At 35.7% G+C, this 26,932-nt stretch overlaps 3 protein-coding genes and 1 long non-coding RNA gene across 10 annotated transcripts; 2 read left to right on the top strand and 2 right to left on the bottom strand.

Annotated features, from left to right (window-relative positions):
• Positions 1–12: 12 nt before the first annotated feature.
• Positions 13–14,001, bottom strand: LOC106793823. Its single transcript, XR_001382466.1, has 4 exons — positions 13,856–14,001; positions 13,424–13,664; positions 2,354–2,424; positions 13–1,059 (listed from the first exon to the last, which is right to left on the bottom strand). It is a non-coding gene; the product is annotated as an uncharacterized LOC106793823 (long non-coding RNA).
• On the top strand, positions 12,240–18,286 carry LOC106793821 (xylulose kinase). Of its 4 annotated transcripts, none has more exons than XM_014761053.1 (12): positions 12,240–12,464; positions 14,241–14,323; positions 14,445–14,598; positions 14,702–14,881; positions 14,955–15,056; positions 15,408–15,539; positions 15,632–15,785; positions 15,903–16,047; positions 16,127–16,416; positions 16,486–16,583; positions 16,663–16,803; positions 16,930–18,286. In XM_014761053.1, exons 3-12 carry the CDS (start codon positions 14,506–14,508, stop codon positions 17,011–17,013), a joined length of 1,419 nt encoding a protein of 472 aa, XP_014616539.1. In that variant the 5' UTR covers positions 12,240–12,464; positions 14,241–14,323; positions 14,445–14,505; the 3' UTR covers positions 17,014–18,286. The 4 variants fall into 4 exon arrangements, with proteins under 4 accessions (XP_014616539.1, XP_014616538.1, XP_014616535.1 ...); XM_014761052.1 differs by lacking the exon at positions 12,240–12,464 and adding an exon at positions 12,478–12,513; XM_014761049.1 differs by lacking the exon at positions 12,240–12,464 and adding an exon at positions 12,535–13,186.
• On the bottom strand, positions 15,505–21,860 carry LOC106793819 (splicing factor 3A subunit 1). Of its 4 annotated transcripts, XR_001382465.1 has the most exons (14): positions 21,778–21,860; positions 21,561–21,702; positions 21,096–21,426; positions 20,850–21,009; positions 20,494–20,775; positions 20,305–20,415; positions 20,062–20,230; positions 19,294–19,977; positions 19,162–19,223; positions 18,979–19,086; positions 18,738–18,911; positions 18,552–18,669; positions 15,642–15,799; positions 15,505–15,566 (listed from the first exon to the last, which is right to left on the bottom strand). XR_001382465.1 is itself a non-coding variant. In XM_014761046.1 (13 exons), exons 2-12 carry the CDS (start codon positions 21,670–21,672, stop codon positions 18,568–18,570), a joined length of 2,295 nt encoding a protein of 764 aa, XP_014616532.1. In that variant the 5' UTR covers positions 21,673–21,702; positions 21,778–21,860; the 3' UTR covers positions 15,602–15,799; positions 18,552–18,567. The 4 variants fall into 4 exon arrangements, 3 of the variants coding, with proteins under 3 accessions (XP_014616532.1, XP_014616533.1, XP_014616534.1); XM_014761046.1 differs by lacking the exon at positions 15,505–15,566 and having other exon boundaries at positions 15,602–15,799; XM_014761047.1 differs by lacking the exons at positions 15,505–15,566; positions 21,778–21,860 and having other exon boundaries at positions 15,602–15,799; positions 21,561–21,771.
• Positions 21,861–22,190: 330 nt separating this feature from the next.
• Positions 22,191–25,371, top strand: LOC106793822 (ras-related C3 botulinum toxin substrate 1). The gene is made up of 4 exons (XM_014761054.1): positions 22,191–22,446; positions 23,116–23,241; positions 23,749–24,085; positions 24,179–25,371. The coding sequence occupies exons 2-4, from the start codon at positions 23,126–23,128 to the stop codon at positions 24,311–24,313; spliced, it is 588 nt and encodes a 195-aa protein (XP_014616540.1). The 5' UTR covers positions 22,191–22,446; positions 23,116–23,125; the 3' UTR covers positions 24,314–25,371.
• The last annotated feature ends 1,561 nt before the right edge of the window (positions 25,372–26,932 follow it).

Genomic DNA, 26,932 nt, shown 5'->3' with positions numbered 1-26,932 from the left:
TCTCTCTCTCTCTCTCTCTCTCTCTTTTTCTTTACTACTACCGATATTGTCGTTTAACTTTCGATTTCTCTCCTTTTCTATCTCCCTTCCCTTCTATCTCTTTTTCTTCTTCTTCCTTCTTCTTATTCTTCTTATTCCTCCTTATCAACGTTCTCACACCGCGATACTTAGAACAAGTAAAAGAACAACAGCAACAGGCAGTGTTTTTCGCTCATCATCCATCGCCGGTGGGCGATTCGTTTGCGCGAGCCGACCGCGAGGACGCGCACTGTCACATTCTTCGAATTGCTACCGCGATCCACCGAGAACGACCGAGAGAGGCGCACTCAAACACGGAAGGGGAGAACAAGGAGAATCCTCTATCTCTCTCTCTCTCTCTTTTTGCCAACGAGATGAGAAATATATAAATGAGAATACGAGGACACGCGAGATTTTGATTCGTAACGCGTGCGTCTTACTATTTCCTCTTCTTCTTCTTCTTCTTCTTTTACTTCTACTTCTACTTTACTTCTACCTCCTGCCTTTGCTCTGCTTCTTTCGAAACAGTTACGCGATATTCTCGTCTCTTCCTCTTTGATTTCCTCTCCTTATTAGACCTCGTACACTTTGTCACTTTAGAATATTCTATTTGATTGAAATACTCTCATCAATGATGATGATGATGATGATAATAATTATAATGAACAGTTCACAAAAGCTTCTTAAGTCTTCTTCTTCTTATTCTTATTCTTCCTCGAATAAGAATACATAAGCAAAATACGAAGCGCAAGTAGTCCCCGGCGTTCGTCGTTCGACTACGATTCGATTCGATTCGACTCGGTTCAGTTCGACGACGCGACTGTCCGTTTCACGCACGAGGTTCCCGTCTCGAGCCGCACCGATTTCCAACGAGGGTCCCCACCACCTTATCCACTAAAACCCCCCACTCATCTCGATACTTCACCCTTCTTTTCCTCCTTTTTCTTCTCCGCCGTCGCCCCACCGTTGCAACTTCGTTGCTGCTCAACCTCTCGTTCCGTGTGTTTCGTCACGGCGCGCCGATACACCGACTGCGGCATACTAAACACACAAGGAAGATTGTTAAACATGGCCGCCGTCGCCGCCGCCGACAGGGCTTCCGGCGCTCGCCGCTCGAGGCGCCACTGTCGAAAGAGAGATCCCCTCCCTCCCCACATCCCACCCACCCATTCTACTACCGGCGCCGTCGATCCTAACACGCTACGAGATATATCGCCAGATTTTTTTCATTACGTTTCTCTAAACTAATGACTTTTCTTCGCTTTTGTCTTATCCGATGATTTCAGACTTTCTCCAATTAATACTCGCAACAATACCGATAAATTGTCTCGTCATATCTAAATTATCGAGAATAATTGCTCAATTTTGTTACTGCTAATGATCTATCTTATTCGTAATCTATAATAAATACCTTAATAATATGTTTAGAATGATATTTTGTCATTTCTAATATACGCAGACAAATTTGGAAAGATTCTTAGAAAAATACAAGATTAATAGGTCTGGAACTAATGCGACAGGATGAATCAGAAGGAAGGAAGGAAGGAAGGGAAAGCGAGGACTTCGGTCGCCGGCCTTTCTTTTACAAAGATCTAAAGTGGAAAAGAAGTGGCGAAGGGTGGAAAGAGAAAGAGGGGAAGGTAGAAATGCAAGATGGACTCGTCCGAAGAGAGACGGGTGGCTCGGTCAGTCGGCTCGTTCTTGGTTCCTCTATCGGCTGAGCCAAGCAGACGCCAGCGCCTCCGCGTGGCGCCAGAAACGATCATTATGAAGTGGTTTCACCCTGGGGGTCGACATTCCGGGGCGAATTTCGGTCACGATGTCTTTCAGCTAAAGAAGACGGCTCTTCTAAGCCGAGGATCGCACTTTCGATGAATAAAGAAATAGGATTTGGTCTCAACAAAGTCATAATGCCGCCTAAAGAATTATCCTTTCAATAGTCCCTTGCTGTGTAACCTTTCTAACCTTTTCAACCTTTAACTTAAATTTCCTCGACAAAACTTTCGGTCCTTTGCTTGGGCCATTTTCTTAGATTTGAACTTGTAACTCGGTCTTCTCTTCGTATTCGTCCATGAACATTGGCGTGGTCATCGAGGGAAAGTTTCGTCGAGCCAACGAGCACGAGATTCTTCCCATTTGCTTGTTTACGCATACATATATACATATAAATATATATATTTATGTTTCATTCACGGAGAATAGTAATAAACCGGTTCATTATTATGCCCGAACCGACTACCAAATGTTTCATTCAGAGCCGAGGAGAAGTCCGAGTGAAATTCATGCAAAATCATATATATATATAATATATTCCTTATAAGATATTTATACTTACAGATGATATATCTGCAAGGTGTATGTCGTTATCTTCAGTAACGCGTATACGTACTCGTATCATTGTCCGATCTGAAAAAAACAAATAAAGAAAAATGATTTTGATCAATAAATCAATGATCTATGTATTGTGTATATAATGTAAATCAAACAGATATAATTAGAGTAGGAGAACGTGTTAGAGGATAATCACGCTTTTAGATTTCGATAGGAAGGCGTGCAAAATCCCGGTGCCGACTTTTAAGATAAACCCCATTCGATATCCCCGAAAAAAATGCCGATACGCTCTTTAATCCGAAACCCGCCTTTGGGAGACCAGGTATGCGCCAGACCGGTCAGAAATTAGGAGAAACGCTAAAAAAGGATCCCGAGTGGCATACCACTGCACACTGTCGTGCGATCGTCGCTCATAAATTGTCTAATTTTAGAAACTCGTTTCGCGATTTCGCGGACGTAATATTGTAATAAGCCGACGGGACTTTCCTCAATGGTATTCCAAAAGGCAAATTTATGGTTGTGCTCTCACTGTTCCATCCCGAACTTTCAATAATCGATTAAAAAATTCCTTAACGAAATGTTTTTTTTTTGATTTTCGCAAAATTTCGCATTGTTCAAAATATATCGCTCAAAGGAACGGTGCATTATATTGAAAAACAAAAAAAAACGATAGAAAAAGAGAGAGAGAGAGAGAAAGAGAGAAAGGAAGAAGGGTAAGTGCACGCCTACTCGCATCGGAACTCGTTCTCCCCACCCTTATCCCAACCCTCCCGACTCCTGAGCGTCGTCTAGACGCGTTATTTCGTCCGTTCGAAGGCCCGTTCTTAAATGATATAGAATTTAGGAAGTTATTTAGTTATGTACGTCTGGCGTCCGGAGCTGGCTAGTAATCAGGCGCCTGGCCTCCGCAAACTGTCCCTCGTTCTTTCTTCTTTCCACTCTTACCGATATAATATGTATATATTTATATATAATAATAATATATATATATATATATACACATACACACACACACACATATATATATATATATATATGTTACATCTCCTATATACGTCTAGACGACACCATGAAGCTCGGTAAAATTCTTCAAGGCCGTCGGAATAGTTGTAGTATCTTTTCATTCGAATTAAAACTGTTTATATTACTATTCCTTTTTCCTTGTACCAAAATATTATACCATAAGAAATTGCAGAAACAATAAACAAAGAGATAAGTTAAAATGAAACGGTGGAATGATGCGATGAATTAAAAGAGGCTAAAACATGAAGGAGGACTCGCGCGACGTGTCCTCATCATCGGCGCCATCTTTAGAAACGATTTCGAGTGCATAGTGTGCGTGCCCGAAAGAGCCCCGTACTACGACGTACTACTTTTATTTCGTTCTATTTCGAAACGCGAAAATTACTGGCGCGTTCCCGATGCCACGGAGCCGAACGAACGTTCGGAGCATGGCGCCATTCTTGACATATCGCGCCGATGGCACCCGCTGCCGTTGCCGGACGAAACGGACAGTGGCTAATGTGGAGTCACGATGAGACTGACGATCAACACGGTGCCTAGTTAGAACAATGTAACCCGAGGAATGGAACGTACGTACGGTATATACGACCAAATCAAATAAAACCTACATAGATATTTAAGTATAGAAGTACTGAACAACGTATAGAACACTACAAACGCAGTTCTAAACATTTTTCTATTTGTTTTTTATTTTAGAAAATTAATGTACATAACGTGTCCTGAGTATTTGACGACCACGATTTTCTACAAAATCTATCTCCCAATGTTAATAATAGATGTTGAAATAAAAACAAAACAAATAGAGAAACGGAGATGAGTGGACACATCTTAGAGGATGATTACATGTTATTAATTTCCTGTCCTCGCGCGTTCCCCGGAGGTTTCACGAGCTTTGACACTCGACACAAAGAGAGAAAATGGTATTTCTCTTTGGTAGCCGTTTGAACCCTCGCTTGGCGCCGATGTCAACGCTCCAAATTCCAAGTCTAACATGAGCGAGAGTGAGAAAGAGTGATCATCGTCGTTCTTCGAAACGACCACTCACGATTCCGCTACAATTCATCTTTCGCGAAGCGCGGAGACATTTTGCGCTATTCTCGGTACCAGGCTAATCTTTTTCAGTAACTCGCCGGTACCGATGAACCGGCACGTAGTATTAGTAGTAGTAGTAATAGTTCTTGTCGGAATGACCAATCATCGCCAACATCGAAGAAATTTTAGCTTGTTTATCTCATCCAAAAAAGTGTCGTAAAATTTCGTAAGATAGTTCGACAAGAAACTCGACTGTTAACAAATACGATATACCTATATTTACAAAATTACAGTGAGAAACGTCTCTATATAAACGAGTCATAACGCGAAAATAAAAATAGGAAAAAAGAAATGAATCTTTCGTATGATTTCAGTAATATTCCTAATCGAATACCAGCGAGTAATCGTTCTTGATCGTTATTAGCATCTCTGGCGTCAGTCCTTACGCGATTTCGCATTAACGATTATTCAAAGTGACGCGACGGATTGTAAAGTATTCCTCGATAGACTTCAGACTCGGCTTGCGTGACTCGATCGAAATTTTCAATTTTTCGATCAAGAATGACGCGAGCTATCAATAATAACTTGGTAGGAATGAAGATACAATAAGTATGGTAATTGCATCGTTGCGATAACTTATCTAAGAATAGGTAAAGATAAAAGATTCTAATGATGTAATGAAGACGGATGATATCTAACGTTATTTAATTTTCCGCTTCCGTTATTAGAGTTTTTATCCTTCTCGCCAAACGAGCTTCCAGCGGAAGCCTCGGGAAATGGTTTTGATCGTGCAGCTGCGTTGCGACGGCCCTGCATATAATCGACAACAACAACGACGACGAAGACGAAGACGACGAAGACGAAGAGAACGACGACGACGACGACGTTGAGTACGAAGAGACGACGACAAGGAGAAGGAAGAGGAAAAGGAGGAGGAAAAGAAGAAGGAAAGGTGGGAGAAGTATGATGGGACAGGTGCGGCTCGTAACTTCCTGGATGATATCGGCCGGTCCGGACGCACGGCCGGCGCTAAGACTGACGCTTACGTTAACGCTGGCGCCACTTGGATTCCCGCCGTAGGCGCCTGTCCGACCAAACCTCCTTCCTCTACCTCACCCCTGCCCCTTCCCCATGATCTCATGTCTATACCACCATCACCCTCTCTCTCCCTCCCTCCCTCCGCCCTCCCTAACCCCTCTTGCCAGCGCAACATACAACATACCGCACATTGGCCCGCTGTAATTCCTCGAGCGAACTCAGTGCCACCTTACGACGAAACCAATTTGTGAATTAATCCTCATCCCTTTCCCGCCATCTTACGATAATAGTAGGGTCGGTAAGATTGACTCTAACTTAATCGATCGTTCGTATCTAAACTTTGGGTACCCATCAAATCAATGTTTGAACTAATTCATCATCATAATATATATATATATTTAATTTGAAACTAACGAGCAAATAAAACGCATGCATATGGAAGGAATCTACATCTTGGAATTTCCAAACTCGTCTTTAACCCCTTACCTGTTGCGACGTACGAGCGATAGGATTGGTCTTTTATTCCGCGCAGGCGCTTATTCGCGAATATTCGAACGTTTGGCGCTTGCTCAAGGGGATATTTGTTCCTTTGGCACGGCCGAAATTCGATTGATTGGATGAAGAAAATCAAAGCCCTATATATATATTATAATAAGAATCTATCATTTTATTTCGACTTATATTATAAACGGGTGAAACGTCGATTTCCTTTATATTTATTTCTTTGTTTTGTTTTGTTTTTTGTTTTTTTTTTGTTTTTTGAGTAAATAGATACGTACATACGTGGTGTATTAATTTTCCTTTATGAAATCGAATCGCGAATAACTTATCGATAAGAATAAAATATGATGATCGCGAAAGAATGAGGACGACGTCTCGGGCCACCGACCGTCTCGGTCGTCGAGCGTCGACTGATCCTGAGCCGGATGGTCGCACAATATTTAGTCGGTGGCGCGTGGAGAGGACACGACTGGAATCCGACCCTCTCCTTCTGATTCACCACCACCACCACTAGCACCACCACCAACCACCAGAGGACCAGCAATTCCAGCATCCCTGGCGTCGGTACCACCCCTTTCTTCTTCAATCCCTATCTTCTTCCATCCTTCCTATCTTTATTTATTTCTTGCTTTCTTTCTTTCTTTCTTTCTTTCATAGGGGGTGCAAGCTGATGTCTCGCCGACGACACCGATCTCGACGCCATTCTCGTCGTCGTCCACCTACGTATCTTTCTCCCACGTACACACGTACACACGCCCGTGCGTATAATATATTCTTTCAAACGACGGTGTTCACACATTCGAAGAAAAGCGCCTATCCATTTTATTATTATCGGGTCGTACGGCGTGCAACAATGCGCGCGTATATAGAAAAAGAAAAAAAAAAGAAGGTACGCGTACGGGGATGATCCTTTCGAATCTCCCGCCGCCATTTCTACCTCCCACCTCCCACCCCCATACCCAATTGTCTTCTTTTTTTCTCTCTTTCCTAAGAATCATTTCTAATTGACTATGATAAATTAGTCGTTAGCGAAATATAAACTAGAAAAGAAGAAAAAATATCGACATATTTTTGACAGCTTAATAAAAAAAAGTATAAAAGATTGCGGGGAGAATACGTTTAAAAGAAAAAACAATATTGAGAGAAAGAGGAAAAAGATACAAAGGAATCGGTGTCGACGTATCTATCGATGCTTTCGTAATGAGAGAAACGTAGCCAGTCGGTCGCGAGCGAAGGGGTAGTAGGGGGATGGTGATGATCCAGGTCCGTTCTCCATCTCGTTGTTTATCAGGCTCCCCTTCGCATAACAAGCATCAAAACACTTGGCGCCCCACGCTGGAGCCGACGTAGTCGTCCACCACCCTTCTCTCTTCAACCCCCGTCAACCCCGAACATCCCTTCTTCTTCTCCTGCTCTTCCTCCTCCTCCACCCTTTATGCTCCCTCGTTTCTCTACTTTCCGCGGATATACGCGACGGGATATAGGCGTTCCACCCTCGTCTCCTATCTGGCATGGGTTAAAACGCGGATGCAGGATGGTAGTAGTAGGGAGCAGGACGTCTCCATACCCGGCGCCCGATGTCTGCCTGGTCCGGACCAACAAAAAAAAAGAAAAAGAAGAAAAAAAAAAAGGAAAAAAGTGAAAAAAGAAGAAAGAAAGAAAGAATGAAAGAATGAAGGCAAGAAAGAAAAAAGAAAAGGACTTATTGTCCCCCGTCCCCCGTCCCATCATCCCCCTCTCCGCATCTAGGACTCTCGATCTTCGTAATCGCTGAGATTACCGACGATCATCCCCTTGGATCCTGTATGTTGACTCGCGACACACTCCTCAAACGATTTTACCCCATCTCCACTGATTTGTTTTTATTCTTATTGTCTTTATTCTACCTATTTTTAATTTTTCCTTTCCTTTATATTATGTTATTTTTTTACAGATTAATTGTGTATAGGAGAGACAGGATTCAATAGATCAACGTTTAAAGAAGGAAGAATGACGAAGAGAAATAATAGAAATGAATAGAATATGGTTAAAGATGATAAGATAGAGATTGCTGGTGTTAAAGTAAGTTGTTAAAATAATATTGTTATCTGCGTACAAACGAGAATCTAATTTTCTAATTATTACCTGAGAAAGTTAGAAAGACGCGAAACTAGATCTATATCGGCTGAGAGAAAAAAAAAACCAATTAGGAAATAGATAGATAATAAAACACGTATACGTGTATGTTTCTTAACATTTTCTTACCTTTCCTTTAAAGATAACAGTAACAACGATAACGACAACTATGACAACGATAACTATGACAACGATCTAGGTGATATGAATTAAGAATAACTTTGTAGGTAAAAGAAGATATCAGAGTCTAGGCTAGTTCTGGCCGGTGATTTCAGTGATTTCGAAGGATATACAGGATAGAGAAAAGAAGAGGTGGTGGAATGGGATTGCTGGAAGGGTTGCCAGTCAGAAAAGAGAGAGTGGGTAGGTAGGGCGCCCTCCAGCTTGGCGACTCACCCCCGATACTACGATGCCAACGTGGAAGGAGTTATTCTTGCATTGGCCGCGTCGAGGAACGACGACGACGACGACGACGATGTTGTCGCCGTCTCCGTCGGCTTTGCCCATCGTTGTCTTTGTGATCGTGGTGATCGTGGTGGTCGTCGTCGTCGTCGTCGTCGTCAACGGTGTCGGCCGACGAGGCGTCACTACGTTTGGCGACGCCACGCTTGGCGTCGACTCTCAGCGCCGGCCGGTCGCTGGAATCGGCGCCTCCCCGTCTCTCTCTCTCTCTCTTTCACCCCTCCTCTTTCTGTCTCTATCTTTCTCTCATACATTTCGGCTCAGAGAGAAAGAGAGAAAGAAAGAGACCATTCGTCGTTTCACCATCGTCGACATCGGCGACGACGAGGCTCTGCCGGCTGTCGCCATCCGCTCTTCTCTTCCACGGGATCACCCTTTTTCTTCCTTCTTCTTCGTCTTCTTCGTTCTTCGTTGTTGTCCTCGTCATCTGCATCGTCCTCTTCTTGTATCCTACTATTCCACCTAACTCTTATTATCAGTTCATCTTCATCGCGCGCGCGAGGATAATGAAACTTTCCACCCGTCCTCCTCCCTCTACCCATCATTTCATCCCTCAACCCACGCTTTTATTTCCACCCCCCGCCCCGATTAGAAATTCGTCAATTCATTCGTGTATGTTAGATGCATCATCCCATCCTCTAATAAAACACAGTTACCCTATCTATCCCCTTCTATATTTTCTTTTTACCCTGTGCATAACACATCATCTCTTCTCGTTCCAACGATCAAACCGATGCAAATTCGATATAGCATAGGGAGGAATACGCGCTTATTTTAAACGAATTGAGAAGAGAGAGAGAGAGAGAAAGAGAGTTTCTCGCGAAGAAATCGTTCGATCGGCCGTAATAAAAACCAAGCTCGATTCCAAAGAAACCGGAACGAAAACACGATAAAGATTTGGCCTGGCGCGCGAACACCGACGCCACACGATGATACGGTCATCCTTATTCTCCTACCTTTCTTTTTTACTCCCACCTCCTCTCTCTCTCTCTCTCTCTCTCTCTCTCTTTTTCTTTCTCTTTCTTTCTCTCTTGGAATACGATACGATCGTAGTTTTACGATCCTACCCCTTCGATAAGATCGTTCTCCTTTCGACGTTCGTCTCCTGGACGCCTCAACTCGTTTACTCCTCAATTAATCGGATTTCGATCTGCGGCGATGGGATGTCGGAAATCGTCGCGCCTCTTTACAAAAAAAAAAAAGGAAGGAAGGAAGGAAGGAAGGAAGAAAGGAAGAAGGAAAAAAAAAAGAAGAGAAGAAGAAGAAGAAGAAGAAGAGGAGGAGCCTTGCCAAACGGCTTCAAGCTGCGCCAGGAGGGAAAGTTTCGCTCGATTGGACACGCCGATCGGTTTTCCTCCTCTTCCTCTTCTTCATCCTCATCTTCTTCATCTTCTTCCACATCTTCTTCTTCTTCTTCTTCGTCTTCGTCTTCGTCTTTTTCAAAGAATAAGAGGGAMCCAGCCGTTCTCGACGCCACTCTGGCGCCCCCCTCCTTCTCTTTTCTTTTCTTTTATTTCTCTTTCTACCCTTGCAGCCCCTTTTACAGTGTGCACCGTTGGCGTCCCTACGACCAAACCATTATCTCTATACCACGATTATAGGGCAACGGGACCGACAAACAGGCGTGGGCCAGACCCCCTGGCACCCTCGATAAACCCTATCCTTCTCTTCCCCTCCCCCAGCCCCCAGTCCCCCTTTATTTTCCTCCTCTATCTTTCTCTCTGCCTTTCATTGGACCAGCCGCATACCGTCAACCACTACACAAACAAACTGCTGCTACTCTTGCTCCTGCTGCTGCTGCTTTTGCTGCTGCTGTTGCTGCTGCTCCTCCTGCTGTTGCTAGCATCGGCTAACATCATCCAACAAACCTTTTATCTTATTCTAATTTTTCATCGTTGTATTCCATCCCTTCACCGTTGTAAACATTGCTTACAATTATGTTAATTAAGGAACAAACTAAATTAGACTACTAATCTTTTTCTTTTTTTCTATCCTACATTGTAAAATCTATCGAAAAAAATGTTGGGATTTTATCGTTTGTACTCGAGAGGTTACTCTCGGTTATATAATTCAAATGATAATCATATTTTTATTTAGGTTTTATTTGGACAATACCGATTTATGAATACTTTCAACAACGCTTACGTGCAAAACAACAATCTTAAATACATCGTTTACATGCATTGTAAGTGAATATCATCTACGACGATTGTTTGAATTCGATAGTCGTGGCAATAGGAATATTATTTTTAAAATTACGGAGACACGGATAAGTATGGATTACGATGAAAGAATCAGTTCGAGTGAGCATGAGTTCGATTTTTCATTCGCGATTAATTATTAATATAAGTATATAATATATGAGAGAGAAAAAGAATTTTTTGAAATGAATCTAACTTTGTTTAATCAGTAAAATTCTCTTAATTTGAAAAATTAAAATAATAAAAAAACGAAAAAAGAAAGCTAAACAATAGGGATTCGCATAAATGCAATGCACAAAAATAAGGCGCAAAAAATAGAGCGTTCTCGATTAGACTGATTAGTTGGATTAAGTGAAGAATAAACTATCATACGTGTAAATACACGTGTACGTAGACAAGTACATACATACGTATAAACTTGAGTAGTTACGTGACTATAATAATGGTCCACCTACACGATTGATATCACGAGACTAGGAATTCGAGCTTTTACTTTGACCTGCAGTTTTGATGGAATCCAATTGAATGAGAAGATACATGTTATGCTAACAAGAATTAAGAAGGATTGCAAGGTTTGTTATTAACGAATAAAGTTTGGCGAAAAACACCAAACTATATATTAATGGTTGATGAGAATGCATCTTGGAAATTACTTTATGTAATATCACACAAAACAACAATACAAAACTTAATGTTTAACAAATATTCTTCTTTGTATAGTATATAATAAAGATATATATATATATATAAATGTTAAAATATAAAAGATTTTAAATGTTAAATTGTGTGTGTGAAAGCATTTCAAGATAACTGTAAGAAGAAATTCAGCAAATATGCGAAATGTCGTCTCGAGTTGCTGATTCGACCAAACTAAAAAGGCCTCGCGAGTGCAAAAAGGGTTAATATTTGTTGTAGGATGATCCAAGTGTTCGGGAATTCGATATTTGTTATCAATAAAATCTACCTTACCGACTTGATTTTAAGCAAATAATTTAATTTGCATAAGAGTTTAAATATTTTCTTTTAAACGTCCCTGAGAATAAAGAACGTTGACTCGAACGTTTACTTACGAAAGAATTGAGTGTACGATCGAGAACGAAGAAATTTAAGTGCGGATTAGCGTGGAATCAAGGACGGCCACGGAATGAATTTGAATGAAAATACTATTTAGACTTTCTACGCAGGTATCTTCGTATCTATGTATGCGTATATATGAAAATAAGCGCAGAGATATACGTGCGTCCAAGCACATAAAGTTTCGATGTTTAAAAGTATCACATTTTAAATTGTGATACGCACGAAGTGATAATTAAATAAATCAAACGTTTAGTTGTTGATTTGTGTTTACCGTTATGTAAAACGATTAACGAATCAATTACGAGCTAATGGATGTTAATGAAATAACGATCGATTAAACGAACGATTTCTTTTAATCGATTTCTAATCGAATAATAATCACAACAAATTATTTAAACAATAAATATTAAAAAAAGTTATCGATAAGAGTTGACAACTCTCGATAGGTAACCAAGCAGGAGCGGAATAAAAATGTAATATCAGGTGAGTCGGAATAAAATAGAACGGACCGTCGGTAAAGAAGAACTCGTTAAATTAGAAACTACCGATAGAAACTTAACCTCATTTTTTCTACCCTCAACTTACCTTACGTCTCTCTCTCTCTCTCTAAGGTATCACGATACCTTAGGGGAACGTAAATGAAAGAGAAAGAGAAATTGTCATGCCGTAAGTGCAAGTAGCTCGATAATAAAAATGTTTCGAAGCCGATTAAACGGTAAAACGTAGCTTACGTAATGCGGAACGATCATTATTAATAATAATAACGATAAGATTAGTCGAGGGTCTTTCACCGGGGTCACGCGTCATGCGTCGTCGTCGTCGTGGTCATCCTTATTGTTGCTATTGCTGCTGTTGTTGTTGTTGTTAGATAAAGAAAGAGAAGATAAATAGCGCGTAACAACGATGCCACGTTGATAATAAGAGGTTGGAAACGGAAAACGTAAGCGAACCGAAGTTAGTTTCGCGAGCAGTTAAAGCCAATGCGGTTATAGGAGAGAAACGTGTGTTACGAGTTGAATCAACGCCTCCTACGACTTTCTATCTCCTTCCCTCTCTCTCTTCCTATTTTTATCTTTCTCTCTTTATTTATTTCTATCTTTGTCTTTCTTATTTACATCAACGCACTCCTTCCGTGTTTCTATCTTGCTTGTTCTCTCTCTCTCTCTTTCTCTTTCTTTCTTTATTTCTCCCTCTCATTCCCACCATCTCGAATTCCATCGAGAACTAGAGGTAGTCAAGGTGTGACGTTATTGTTACCTACAACTCGACAACTGACAGACAGCAAAACGAGCCAAGTGCAACTCATTCTACAACGAAGAAATAATCTATAAATTATGGGGGCATCCTCGAACGCGACGTACTTAGGTCTCGATCTCAGCACGCAGCAGGTAAAGATACTGTCCTACCATATCAACAATTTCAATTTCAAAAAAATAGGGGAAAAGAAAAAAACAAAAGACTTCATGAAAAAGAAATAGAACGTAACGGGTACGCGAGTAAATACAAAATAAGGAGAAAGAAACAAAAAAAAAGCAATTGATTCATCGTCTCGTACGATTGCGTACACATTGTACACAAATAATATTATACATATATAATATATATATACATGTACAGTTATTTACTTTGAAAAAGAAGAGGAATTGTCGCTTACGCGCAGTTCTTCTTATCTCGATAGTAAAGTTGAGAATGGTCGGGCCATGCGTTTCTAAACCCTTTCCCTCTTCTCTCTTCTCCTCTTCAACAATGATGACCACCACCATCACCACCCTTTCCTCCTCCACCACCTCCTCTTCCTCCTCCTCCTCTTCCTCCTCTTACTGCTGCTCTCGTGATCTCTTTCGCTACCAACTCCAATCGGGATTCCTTGAACGATTACAAGCGTGACTATTGACATCGCGTATTTATCCTTCCTTTTTTGTAGTTGTCGTTAGATTTAACGCTTAACCGGGATTACAAAAATTCAACTATATTATCGATAATTTTAATATCTAATAAATGTATGCTCTCGTAGTAAGAATAATATCACAGTTCCGAACTTTGTTTAACGTACATACCTCTCGCGACTATCTCCTATGTTCACTCGAATCTTCGAGAGCCGTTATTGTGCGCATGAGCATTAATTTCGATTCGAAGCGCGCTTTTTATTCAAATTATAAAAATGATGCGCGCGCGACGACGACGACGACGACGACGACGACGACGACGACCCTTTGACACGAGTCAATGCTGCGTTGCTATAAGCAAGCAAGCAAGCTTTGACGTATGCAATAATTTTTTGCCGGGTCGTTTTTAATCTAATGTCATGGATAAATTTTATCAATATATAAATAAAAATAAAGAGAGAAATGGAAAGAAATATATATAAGATCGAATTAAAAAAGAAATATTATTTCGATAATTAAATAAATCAAGTTTCGTGTTGTTGCTATTTGTTGACAGTTGAAGGCTGTTGTGGTCGATGACGATCTCTGTATCCTACATGAAACCAGTGTTCAATTCGATAATGATCTACCAGAATTTAGGTATAATTATAAGAAAATATTCAATGCATACTTTTTTTTTTTTATATATATATCCGAGAATACGAGTCAAATATTATGATTGTAATTTTTATACTCTCTCTTTATTTCTTTTTTTTTTTAGAACGTACGGAGGTGTCGTGCAAAAGAAATACGAGTCCCACGTAGTAGTGGCACCAGCTTTGATGTGGGTCAAAGCTTTAGATATGATCTTAGATAAATTACGAGTTTGCGGAGTTGATTTTAGTAAAGTTGCCGCTATTTCCGGATGTGCTCAAGTAAAAAAAAAATAAACCTACATTAATATTACTAATTACGATATCCCATTCTTTTTTTTTCTTTGATTTTTTCAACGATATAATTCGTAATATTATTTAACAGCAACACGGCACAGTTTATTGGGGTAAAGGTAGCCAAAGTCTCTTGCAAAATTTAGAACCAAGTAAATTTTTACACGAACAATTTGCAACGTCCTTTTCGATAGTTCAGTCACCTGTTTGGATGGATTCCAGTACAACTAATGAATGTCGTATTTTGGAAGCGATCGCTGGCGATCCTAAAGTATGTGTAATCCTTGTAATCTACGTAATAACGATTAAAATTTGATAATAAACATTTTTCAATTTATCTACAGAAATTAGCAGAAATAACAGGGTCTCGAGCATACGAAAGATTTTCAGGACCACAAATAGCAAAGATTGCACGAACGAGGCCAGAAGCTTACAGTAATACCGAGGTATACCTAGTAAAAAAATTCTACGGCTTCTTTGAAAAAAAAAAAATAAAGTAATAAAAAAAATAAAATAAAAATAACACTAGAAAACAGCGTACAATCGAGGTATTAAAAAGTATTGAATAAATATTTAGTGTGCTACCTAATCCCGTTTGCATCTCGACACATCATTTTACTTCTTATTTTCTTTTTTATCTTTTTTTCATAAAATCGATATAATATTTCTCATATTTGTTTACGTGCATACATTGTTTGTGTTTAAATCGTTTAAATTTTGTCGCTAACAAATTTTATAAATATTTATCTAATTTTTCTAAAGATTTTTATCGATCGATTATTATTTTTTCATTGTAGAGAATTTCTTTGATCAGTAGTTTTCTTGCATCATTGTTCTTGGGTGATTTTGCACCGATCGATTGGTCGGATGGTTCTGGAATGAATCTTCTAAATATTCGTACGAAAGATTGGGACGATGGTTTACTAGAGGTAAATTGTATACAATTTTGAAGAAAACTGAAATTAAATTAACTTTATCAATAATTTCATTCTTTTTTTCTGTCATCATTTTATTTTCATAGATTTGCGCACCGGATTTAAGAAAAAAATTAGGCAAACCGATTTCTTCCTACAACAATATCGGTCCGATATCGCCTTACTTTGTTGAAAGGTTTGGCTTCAATGAGGCTTGCAGGATAATCGCATTTACGGGAGATAATCCAGGTTCTTTGGTAGGTACGTGTTACCACCTGTGAAGATTTCAAATGGATTTGTTAATTTGTATTAATCAAAATTTTGTTGTTGTATATTTTAAAAAAAAAAATTATAAATATTATTTAACACAATGTACAGGAATGAGATTAAAAAAAGGGGACATCGCATGCAGTTTAGGAACTAGCGATACTTTATTTTTATGGTTGAACGAGCCCAAAACTGTTATTGATGGGCATATTCTTTGCAATCCTATTGAAGATGACGCATATATGGCATTACTTTGGTAATAATTTAAATTACATGCTATTGATTAAATATTATAGAAGATTTTTAAGTAATATTAGATTTATATACACGTTTAGTTTTAAAAATGGATCATTGACTAGAGAAAGGATACGTAAGAGTGCTGCGGAAGGTTCATGGCAAATATTTAACGAATTATTAGAAAGTACGCCTCGAGGAAATTTCGGAAATTTTGGGTTATATTTTGATGCACAGGAAATTTTACCGTCCGTGATCGGTGATTATAGATTTAATAAAGCCAATGACGAAATTAATCGATACAGTTCAAAAGAAGTCGAAGTCCGAGCGCTCATCGAAGGCCAATTTGTCGCTAAAAGAGCGTACGCTGAAGATTTTGGTTTTGTTATTGGTTGGTGTTGCGTTATTTTTAATTAGACAATTTTGCTATTATTTCTAAATGTTACTCATCCTAAATTAGGTCCCAATACACGAATAATAGCGACAGGTGGTGCATCTGCTAATAGAACTATACTACAAGTACTTGCTGATGTCTTTAATTCACCTGTTTATATATCGGTAATTGTTATTATTATAATTTCTGTTATATATATTTTTTATTATTATTATTATTATTATTATATATATATATTTATAGGAAATTACAAATTCGGCAATGATGGGTGCAGCGTATCAAGCAAAACACGGTTTGCTAAGAAACGAACTTAACTTCGAAGAAATAACTGCATGTTTACCAGAACCAAAACTTGTTTGTCGGCCGTACGACGATGCCGAATCTGTAAGTTAAAATCTTAACAAAATGATCATAAATTAAATTTCATATATAAATAAATATAATAAGCACATAAATATAATTACTAACTATGTCTCGAATGATAAAATAATTAAATTTTATATATTGTAGATATATCGACCGATGACGCAACGTTATCGAAAGTTAGTTGAAAGAATAATAAAAAAAAATCTATCGCAGCAGTCAGATAAGTGATAATAAATTATTACAGGAAACGATTAATTATATGCATCGATGGCATATATAAATCCCTTTAGCTAATTATCTTTTAACGGATTCTATTATTTTATATCGTGAGATACATATCATTGTGTTTCTTGTATACAGGGTATATTTCAAAGTATACGAGTATAATTACAGGAATGGTTTCAATATTCTAAAATAAGAAAAAACAAAAATTCATACAATCGTGTATGTTTCCTAATCATAGACGTTTTTTTTTATTATACGAGTTGTTACATGATTTTTATCGAAATTATTCGAAGTAGCCACTTCTTCGGAATCTTCTCGCTCGTTCAAAACTATCAGGTGTTGTTTAAATTTGCTGACAATTTTCTTGAATACGGCAACATGGTTCCTCAGCATTGTTTACTGTTGCATCGTAAACTAAAGACTCTCTTATCGATTAATTAACCTTTCACAACCAATCCATTTATTCGGGAAATTTTGAAACACCCTGCATATACACCCACACAATGATAAATAAAGGTACCTAATTTATATGCATTCTTAAACGCATTTATATATAATTCTACACACTATTTGGGTAATAGAAAAATTCTACCTATAACTTTTATAGGTAATATTCATAATAGAGAATGAAAGTTCTAGTGAAATGTAATTTTGATAGAAGATTAGTCTATTAGAATCTCTGATTAAGCAACTAAAAATACGTCACGTATGATTTACATGCATTTATGATACTTACACGTGCATACGCTCATACATGCATACACGCACGTTTTCTTAAGTTTTTATTTTCTCGAGAAGAAAGAAAAAAGAAATAAAAGTATACGAAAATCATAAACAACTTATATACGTTGCACAAATATAGAACTGATCTCTTAATACTTTGCTCGATTTTTAAATATTTTTTACTATTGCACTTAATTTTATCTTTCTCTCTCTCTCTCTCTCTCTCTCTCTCTCTTTCTCTCATTACTTTTTTAATCCTTTCGTTACGACATGCTTTAACGAGAGTATCGTTCCATATAGATTCGCTCATACGTACGTATCGTTGCATGGTTTACGACCCTCACAAGGGTCGCTCGCATATACGGGCCTTTGCATGGACGACCCGTATATGGGTCACTGATAACGAAAGGGTTAAATTTCAGTGCCTTAGTGCTTAAAAGTACAAGAATAACTAAAAGTGCAATTTGTTGTAAAAGCGAATCTTTAATATATAAAAATCTATTGATTCCTAATATATTAATTGTATAATATAATATAGTATATATAAATCTAATATAATGCCAAATTGAATATGTTAATTAACTTATTATCATTAATTTATTTAAAAACATATTGTATTAATAATAATAATATATAAATCTAAATCATCTTCTTTTTTTATTATTTGTAATTATAGTTTCTCAACAAAATTATTCACGTCATATTGTGATAGATACAATCGTTAAAGATTATATTATTCGAAAAAATATAATTTTTGTAGTTACATTGATAAAACAATATCATATAATGATGGATTGTCAAAAGAATTTGAAACTTACTTATAGAATTGATCACTTATTTTTTTCTGCCACCTCTTTCCTTAGGAAGAAGATTGATGACATTTCCAGATGATAAATTATAGTAAGCAAGTGTGTTACCATCTTTAAAGAACATTCCCTAAACAAAATTCATTTTTATTAATTTACAATTAATAATAATAATTATTATTTATAAATAATTCGTACCTCGTATTGCAACTTTTGTTTGCCTGGAGGCATACCAGTTTGTTCATGAATCAAAGCTTTCATAGTTACGACAGTATCACTCAATTGCAAAGTGATATTTAATGTTTGCCCATTTAATTTCCATTCCGCCTTTTCTGTCATCATGGGCACAGCAATATTCAACTGTACCGGACCCTAATAGAAAAAAATAAAATAAAATAATCAAATGCAATCGTAAGTTTATATATAAAATGTATCCTACCTTATTTCTAGCAAGGAATGCTTGTTCAGGAATCAATGTATCTTCAGAACGCAATTTCTTAGCCTGGGGTTCTTCCTCCATAGGTTCCGCAGTATGCTTGATACCGATCTTCAAAAATAATAATATTAAATTAAAATCAATTGGAATATTTTTCAGAAGATTATCAAATTCAAAAGTACTTACAGCTGATGCCATTGGTGGTTGCATAGGTGGTGGTGTTGGCATAAATGGTGACATAGTGGGTGCTGAAATTGAAATCATATAAAAATATTCTCACGTTATATAAAATATTAATAAATAAATAATAAATCATACTCATAAGTGGTGGTGGTCTTATTGGAGGCATAGGAGCCATCATCATCATTGGTGGCTGCGGCATCATTGGTTGTGGAATTGCCATTGTAGGCATACTCATGGCTGGTGGTGGTGGTGGTTGAGCTGGAACTGGTATCGGTTTCGGTGCTGGTGGTTTAGGAGGTGCTTTCAAAGTAGCTTGAGGCTTAGAGGCAACAGCAGCCATATGGGAAAGTTCAGCTGCACGATTGGCAGGTTTCGGACCAATCTTTTCTTTCTCTTCATCAGGAAGAAGTCCTTTAACTTTGTGTATTTGATGAATTTGTTCTTCTAAGGTAATATTTGCTCGAGCTGCTCTAGTCGCTGCTTCAACACTAGACGTATGACCATCCCATGTAACTTTGTCATCTTTCTTCTTATCTTCTTCACCGATCTTTTTACCAATCGCAGTTTCTTCATCACCAACACCAAATATATCAGTACGCCTTTCAGCGAGTTGCTTAAGACTGGCCTCAATCGCAGTACCCGGAGCAAACACAGTCTGCTGCGCTAACTTATCTAAATGTTTATCCCGTTGTTCTACCCAACGTGGATCCAATAAACCTATTCTCATATGCTCTTGCACTTTACTAGCAGGTATACGTTCTCCCGTAATCGGGGAAATCAAATATTCATCAGGAGCAACTGGACGAGCCGCTTTAACAGCTAAAACGTATAAAATATTAATAAATTAATAATACCTCTTATATTATATAAACAAAATGTTCATAACATTCGCTTTTCACTTACCATGTTGCTTTGGATCATATCCTTTTTTAACGACAACGTTACCAGGTGTCGGTGGTAATGGCGGAGGTTGCATACTTGCATCTCGTACCTTAGAATCTTTAGATTTATGAGAATCACCTGGTGGAGACACGTCGTCGTCATCACTTGAATCCTCCTCCATATCTTGTACCTGAAAACAATCATATAATGTTAATACTTTGTGTGTAATAATAATAATACAAATTTTCTAATACATTTACTCACCTGATTGTTATCCTTCGCACGATCTTTTTCACCATCGGTACGAGTTTGCATTTCTTCTTCTCCATCACTGTCAATTTGCATCTCAACATCTTCACCTTCTTCTATACGCTCCTATTAAAAAACATTTAATACAAATGAGTATTTAAATAACAAGAATATTTAATATTTTTTTATCGTTATCTATTTTACCTGCATAAGAACTCTAGCTCCGACTTCATCAGGAGTCGTCGGTGCTGGAAAATTACCAACTTCAAATTGTTGATAATCAACAGTTTCAACAACAACAAAATCATGCCAATCGATTTGAGCATAAGCGACTCTCTCCCGCTCTAATTCTTCCTCCTCTTTACGTCTTTGAGCTTCTTGATATTTCAGCCATTCTGCACGATACTTAACTTGTTCCAAAATCTTATCCATGTTATAAACTTCATCTTTCAGTCGTGGTAATAAATCTTTAGGTGGGATCAATACCTATTAATATTAAAAATTATTAACAATCAAAATAAATAAATAAACATAAGAAATGTTTAATAAAATATAAATACTTTAGTATACTGTTCCAAAAGTTTTGTAAAGTATTGAAACAATGAATGTTGAGGACGTAAGAAATCAAACTGAAAATTACGTTGCTCCCTGTTCATTAAATTGGTTAAAAATTGACGTCCATTACGTGCTACAAATTGTGCTGTCAATTTGACAATATCTCTAAAATGAAATAAAGAAAACTATTAATATAAAAACTAATAACCTTTCGATTAAAATACATTTAAATATAATCAATTGATACGCACAGATCTAATGCAGAAATAGAAGGAGGATCAGCGATAAATTCAAATTCTGTAGGTGGATCTTTAGGAACAAAAGGCTGTTCAACTTGCTTCAAAATCTCTTGTTGCTTTTGATGTGCAGTAAGATTTACAGTTTTCCCAGCACCCGTACCAACAGATGGTTCCTGTGCTTTGCCTTCTTTAAATTCTTTAACTTTATGTTGATAGTACGCATGATAGGGATCACCAAAATTTAAGAAATTAAATTTCGGATTTCCCAATTCATTTTGTCTAATTCTCGATTCGAATTCTGGTCCATTCCTAGCTACGAAGCTAGCAGTTTTGTCAACAATATCTAAATAAATGTATAAAGAAAAAGTATACGTATAGATAATCTAATCTATTACATCAAATGATTTGTATATTATGCAACGCTTTCATAACATAACCTTAAAGAATAATTGCATATTTTATAAAGTAAAAGCATACTTCTAACTTCTGGAGGAGGATAAATAATTCCAACGATAGGTTGGGACGAAGGTGCATTTTCTTCGACTTCGGTTGCTGGGGGTTGCGGAACTGCAATCTCTTGAGAAGGCATTTTACAGTCACTTAATTTTCTTTAATCCATCTAATAAAACATAAACTAATTTATTAAAACAATTCACTCAAATATAAAAACGTCAAATAATTCACATAAACTTACACGGATGCACTTGCCACACTACTATCGGAAAAAGCAAAATATATATAACCTAAACAGAAAGTATTTTTCTTTTTCTACAGTTGACCAGCCTGCTTTATCATAGACTACATTACATAGAGTAATCGAAACGAATGCTTATACGAGTATCGAAATAATTTTTAAAAGTGCCAAAAGCATACACAAATGACAAATATTTTATAATAAAGAAAGAAACAATCTCAAAAGTTAAAATATAATTATTTAAAATTATTAATTGTTAATTAATAATATTTATAAAGAATTATGTTTACTTATGTTGTTATTGAGGTTGCATCTAAAATAACGACGAGTATTTTTATTGGAACGATAAATAAATCGTGTGATAGATGTCTCTGCCGAACCGTTCCGAACAATAACTTTTTCGGTGGGGAGAGGAAAGGAAAAAGTGATTGTCGAACATCTGTCACCAAGCAGAGGACTACGTCTGACTACATCTATGAGCTCGAAAAACCGCAACACCATCATGGCATCTGCTTTTGTGATTTTTTGAAGAGTGCCAATCATATACACATATAGACACATAATATATATAGATACATATATATATATATTCTCGAACTGGTGTTAAATAAGTTTTTTAAGTTTCTAACAAAGAATTCGTTTATTCTGTTTTTTTTTTTACGTATTTTGGTGAGTGATATTAGAAATATATCATTTATATTCCATTCGACGTAACTCGACATAGAAACTTTAAATGTAACACTGTAGTACTTCTAGGACAAGCCCTTCGTATTTTAAGTTAAATGGTTATAATATCAACTAATAATTTATTTAATTGTTGCTATCTATAACAAGTCAACACGCGTGTTAGTTAGTGTTACAGTTAAAAAATCAAATATGTTATATCATATTCATACGATCAATTAATTAGTTTGAAATATTATCTTTTAATTAATTATTATTTGCGTTTTATTGACTAATCATCAAAGAGAGTTCCTGTTTCTATATGCCCAAATAGTATAATAATTTTTTACAAATATTTTTCTATCCATATATGTATAGGTAGAATTAATGTTTTCTTTAATTTATTGATTTTCTTTCTTTTTTCTATGCGAATATAATATTATCAAAATATTTTTATAAAGATTATTTAAAATAGCTATTTATTATTAATCTGTAACTTATTATTTTTATATCTTTTTATTATTACATTGTAGGAATTGTTTACAGATTAATTTTGTCTTTCTTGTATTAATTGTAAAGTATAATATACGTTTATAATAATAAATACTAAATTATTAATATATTTTTGTTAATCGCTTCAAAATCAGAATCACATGAGATTGTTTATCATTTCAGAATCGAAAACATGAGCTCTGGTAGACCCATCAAATGTGTCGTAGTAGGAGATGGAACGGTTGGAAAAACATGTATGTTAATATCATACACTACGGACAGTTTTCCTGGAGAATACGTACCAACTGTGTAAGTGGAACGCAATCTAATATCGCTATTTAGTATATCTAAATAAGTATTAATTTATTAGGGATTATTTTCTGTTTCTTTATTCTTTCTTTCTTTCTTTCTTTCTTTCTTCCATTTGGAAATCATCTTTCTATTTTTTCTCTACATATCTCTTCTTTAGAACGATGAACTGGTATGGCTAATAATAGTAATGCAGTGGTAATAAGAGCACCCTACTACTACTACTAATACTACTACTGTATACAGGAAGCCATTTATCTGATATTGTCCTTTTGCAAAACATCTTGTGTGTCAGGATATATAAAAATATCTTTCTTTTAATGTTCTATATATTTTTCCCCAATAGAAAATATTACTTTTATATTGTCTGCTATTAATTAATAATCTAAAATATCATTTTTATTTAGATTTTATTTATATATATATAGATATTAATTAAAGATGTAGCTTTGAATAAAGTAATAATTGATTTTAATATGATTACAATTATATGTTAATTATGTTTAGATTTGATAACTATTCAGCGCCCATGGTCGTAGATGGAATTCCAGTAAGCTTAGGACTTTGGGATACGGCAGGCCAAGAAGACTACGACAGACTTCGGCCACTCTCTTATCCACAGACTGATGTCTTTCTTATATGTTTTTCTGTAACAAGTCCTTCATCATTTGAAAATGTTACTAGTAAATGGTATCCAGAAATAAAACACCACTGCCCAGATGCACCAATGATACTTGTTGGAACTAAAATAGACTTACGAGATGATCGTGAAACTTTAACTGCCTTAGCTGAACAAGGACTAAGTGCTATCAAAAGAGAACAGGGACAAAAATTGGCTAATAAGGTTCATATTTAATCATATATTTTATTTTTGGTTAAGATATCCATCATAGATATCGCTTAGCAAAAAATGATATGTGCATTTTTTGAATTACAGATTCGTGCTGTAAAATACATGGAATGTTCCGCTCTCACACAACGTGGATTAAAGCAAGTATTCGATGAAGCAGTACGAGCAGTTTTAAGACCGGAACCACAAAAGCGCCGACAAAGAAGATGCATTATGTTATAAATTACGAAGAAAATGGAATCTCACTGACCTAGGTAAACACACACTTATATGAAATGACAGACTGAAATTAGTTTGGTCATAAGAAAAAAAAAAGAAAGGATATGTTAGATGTATCAAAAAAAGGAAAAGATAGCAGCGCATACAATTTAATAAATTTTTCTGGCAGCTGCAGTTCACCGTGTTACAAATAAAGTACAATTTGCAACTTCCCGGTCCTAATGTAAGTTGTAACATTTAAAAACAAACAAACAAACAAGACTTGAAAGTTTAGACAACGAGAAAGTATAATATTGTAATAATTTTACAACATTTACTTATTAAACCCATAGAACAAAAATTTTCTTACTATCTTAACGTGAAGAAGGAACTTTTTAAATTTATACGATATTATATTTATCGGTGAACTAGTCGATACGACGATAAATAGGAAAACAAATCACGAGAAAGAACAATTTAACAAATAGCTTTTCAATTTAATTTTGCAGTAGATTTTATTGATTAGAAGTATACTCATTAAATTATTATGATATTGCGTGAATGTGTTGTGTCTGTCGAAGGAAAAAGAAAGAGATTAAAAGAAAAAGAAAAAAGAATAATAACTAAAGCTTTACTCCATCATAGCTGCCAGAGTTTCGATTTTTATATTTACAATGACGGTAGAGGAAAGGAAGAAAATATTAATTTTAGGAGATATACATGTTAGTTACTATAGCAATCAATATACTAACAAATTTTACAAGTTGAACAAAAATTTAGTATCATATAGTTTTAAATAAATAAACAGTGCCATAGCATCGAAAAAAAATCAAAAAACCAACAACAAATTTTTACATCAATCAATTGTATGCAATAAAATTATTAATGAGATTTTGAAAATGTCGAATTTCTAACGTAAATAATAAAACAAGACAAGACTAACGATAAGTTCGACATTAATCAATGAGAACTTGTAGATATTACTATTTTGAAAAATTACTATTATTCTTCGTGGAAATACTTCATTGTTTACGATTAAAAACATTTTATCAAGATACGAATAGTAAGAGAACAGAACTGTAGCGTATTTTGTGTATATTGATATTTATTGTATTTTGATTATTTAAAAATTAAGGATATATATATATATTAATATTATTTTATTGCAAACATATATCAAATATCATACTTTGTAATTCCATTGTTGCATGTAATAGATACAGTATTGTACAGATTGTGTGCGTGTGTGTATTACATGAATACAATCTGACGCTATAGACATTATTGAGAGCCTATGAATTATTTTTCATATAAATATTAAGCTTATTTTGCAAAAATAAAGAAAAATAAAATAATAATAATAATAATCAAAATAAATACGGAATAACAAAATAATGTGAAATATCAATGATAAGGATATATGATGCTATGCACAGTTACAAGAGAAAGAGAATAGCACAATGTATTTTAAATAAAATCATGACATTCTTTCATTTTTACATATTTAATAGATTTAAACTATTGCACTCGCACTAAAATGAAAAAGTATAAAGAATGATGGTGCAAAAGAGTCGGCGTTTGCTATAAAGTTCACTACGTTTACAGTTAAACAATTTTGAAAAAGACTTTCGATTAATTTGTATTCCAACTACAAATTCAAATGGCATAATTGCCATTTAAATATCAAATACAAACAAACACGCTCTGTACACAGAGATTTTCAAATGTAACGTAGTGTGATGACAGATATATTCCTCTCCACTTGTGAACATGCTATTTTTTATATTCCAAAAAGAGAATTTAGAATAGAAAAAAAGGATAGGACTTGAGTGCCATATGCTTTTTAATCTTTAAACGATCAATCAACAACCGAATATGCCATATTTTGTTCGTGTTAATATATATATATATATACACACACATATATATATAATCAGTGTGAACTTTTTGGAAGAAATTATAATATAAAAGACGAGTCCACGAGAAAGAATTTTTATTATAGGTGAGAATATTCTAACAAAACGGTAATGCTTGCTAGGTGTACATACTGTAGCATAGATGCAGCAAATTTTGGATTTCAATCAGATATACGATAAATTTTCTTCTTCTTTTTTCTATGCAATTTTTGGTACAATAAAAAATTTCTATATTCGAGTAATTAACAATACAAAGTTTAATTAAGATTGAAAATATGTCTGAAGTGTTTGCAGTCATTTATATGCTATTGTATCGAAACTTTAATTTTTAAATGAACACACCTTAAAATATCAATGATTTTTATAAATTTAATTGTATATGAAATTTCTCGATAAAACTTCAAATTAATCGAAGTTAAACTATACGATATGATATTTTAATTGCTGCTAGAGGATATATCTTCCAGATGTAAAACATGATTTTTAATTAATAATGTGATGCAAATAGAAATTGTGTTATAAGAAAACAACAATTTCATTGCGCCAGACACTGCACAGTTTTAAATACAAAGAATAATATTTCATACCTTTTTGAAATTTTAGGCCAAGGAATTTATACGTATGTACTATGATCGTGCATATGTATTATCGCATAACGCACTAAGTTTAGAGAATAAAACATATAACATTTATGTATTATATTACTATGTTATATACGTGTATATAT

Source organism: Polistes canadensis, unplaced genomic scaffold (assembly GCF_001313835.1).
Source record: "Polistes canadensis isolate GaletaPanama2010 unplaced genomic scaffold, ASM131383v1 scaffold_19, whole genome shotgun sequence".
Lineage (NCBI taxonomy): Eukaryota > Metazoa > Arthropoda > Insecta > Hymenoptera > Vespidae > Polistes > Polistes canadensis.
Note: the sequence above shows the minus strand (reverse complement) of the source record. Positions and strands in the feature narration are given on the sequence as shown.

Bases quoted from the DNA above. Each gene is read 5' to 3' on its own strand.
- LOC106793821 (XM_014761049.1), top strand. From the start codon at position 13,133: ATGGGGGCATCCTCGAACGCGACGTACTTAGGTCTCGATCTCAGCACG. The intron at 14,599-14,701 runs GTAAAAAAAAAA...ATTATTTAACAG, and splicing joins CTATTTCCGGATGTGCTCAA to CAACACGGCACAGTTTATTG. The intron at 14,882-14,954 runs GTATGTGTAATC...ATTTATCTACAG, and splicing joins CGATCGCTGGCGATCCTAAA to AAATTAGCAGAAATAACAGG.
- LOC106793819 (XM_014761046.1), bottom strand. From the start codon at position 21,672: ATGCCTTCTCAAGAGATTGCAGTTCCGCAACCCCCAGCAACCGAAGTC. The intron at 20,776-20,849 runs GTATTTATATTT...TAATATTAATAG, and splicing joins TTTTGGAACAGTATACTAAA to GTATTGATCCCACCTAAAGA. The intron at 19,087-19,161 runs GTAAGTACTTTT...TTATTTTTGAAG, and splicing joins AACCACCAATGGCATCAGCT to ATCGGTATCAAGCATACTGC.
- LOC106793822 (XM_014761054.1), top strand. From the start codon at position 23,126: ATGAGCTCTGGTAGACCCATCAAATGTGTCGTAGTAGGAGATGGAACG. The intron at 23,242-23,748 runs GTAAGTGGAACG...AATTATGTTTAG, and splicing joins GGAGAATACGTACCAACTGT to ATTTGATAACTATTCAGCGC. The intron at 24,086-24,178 runs GTTCATATTTAA...TTTGAATTACAG, and splicing joins GACAAAAATTGGCTAATAAG to ATTCGTGCTGTAAAATACAT.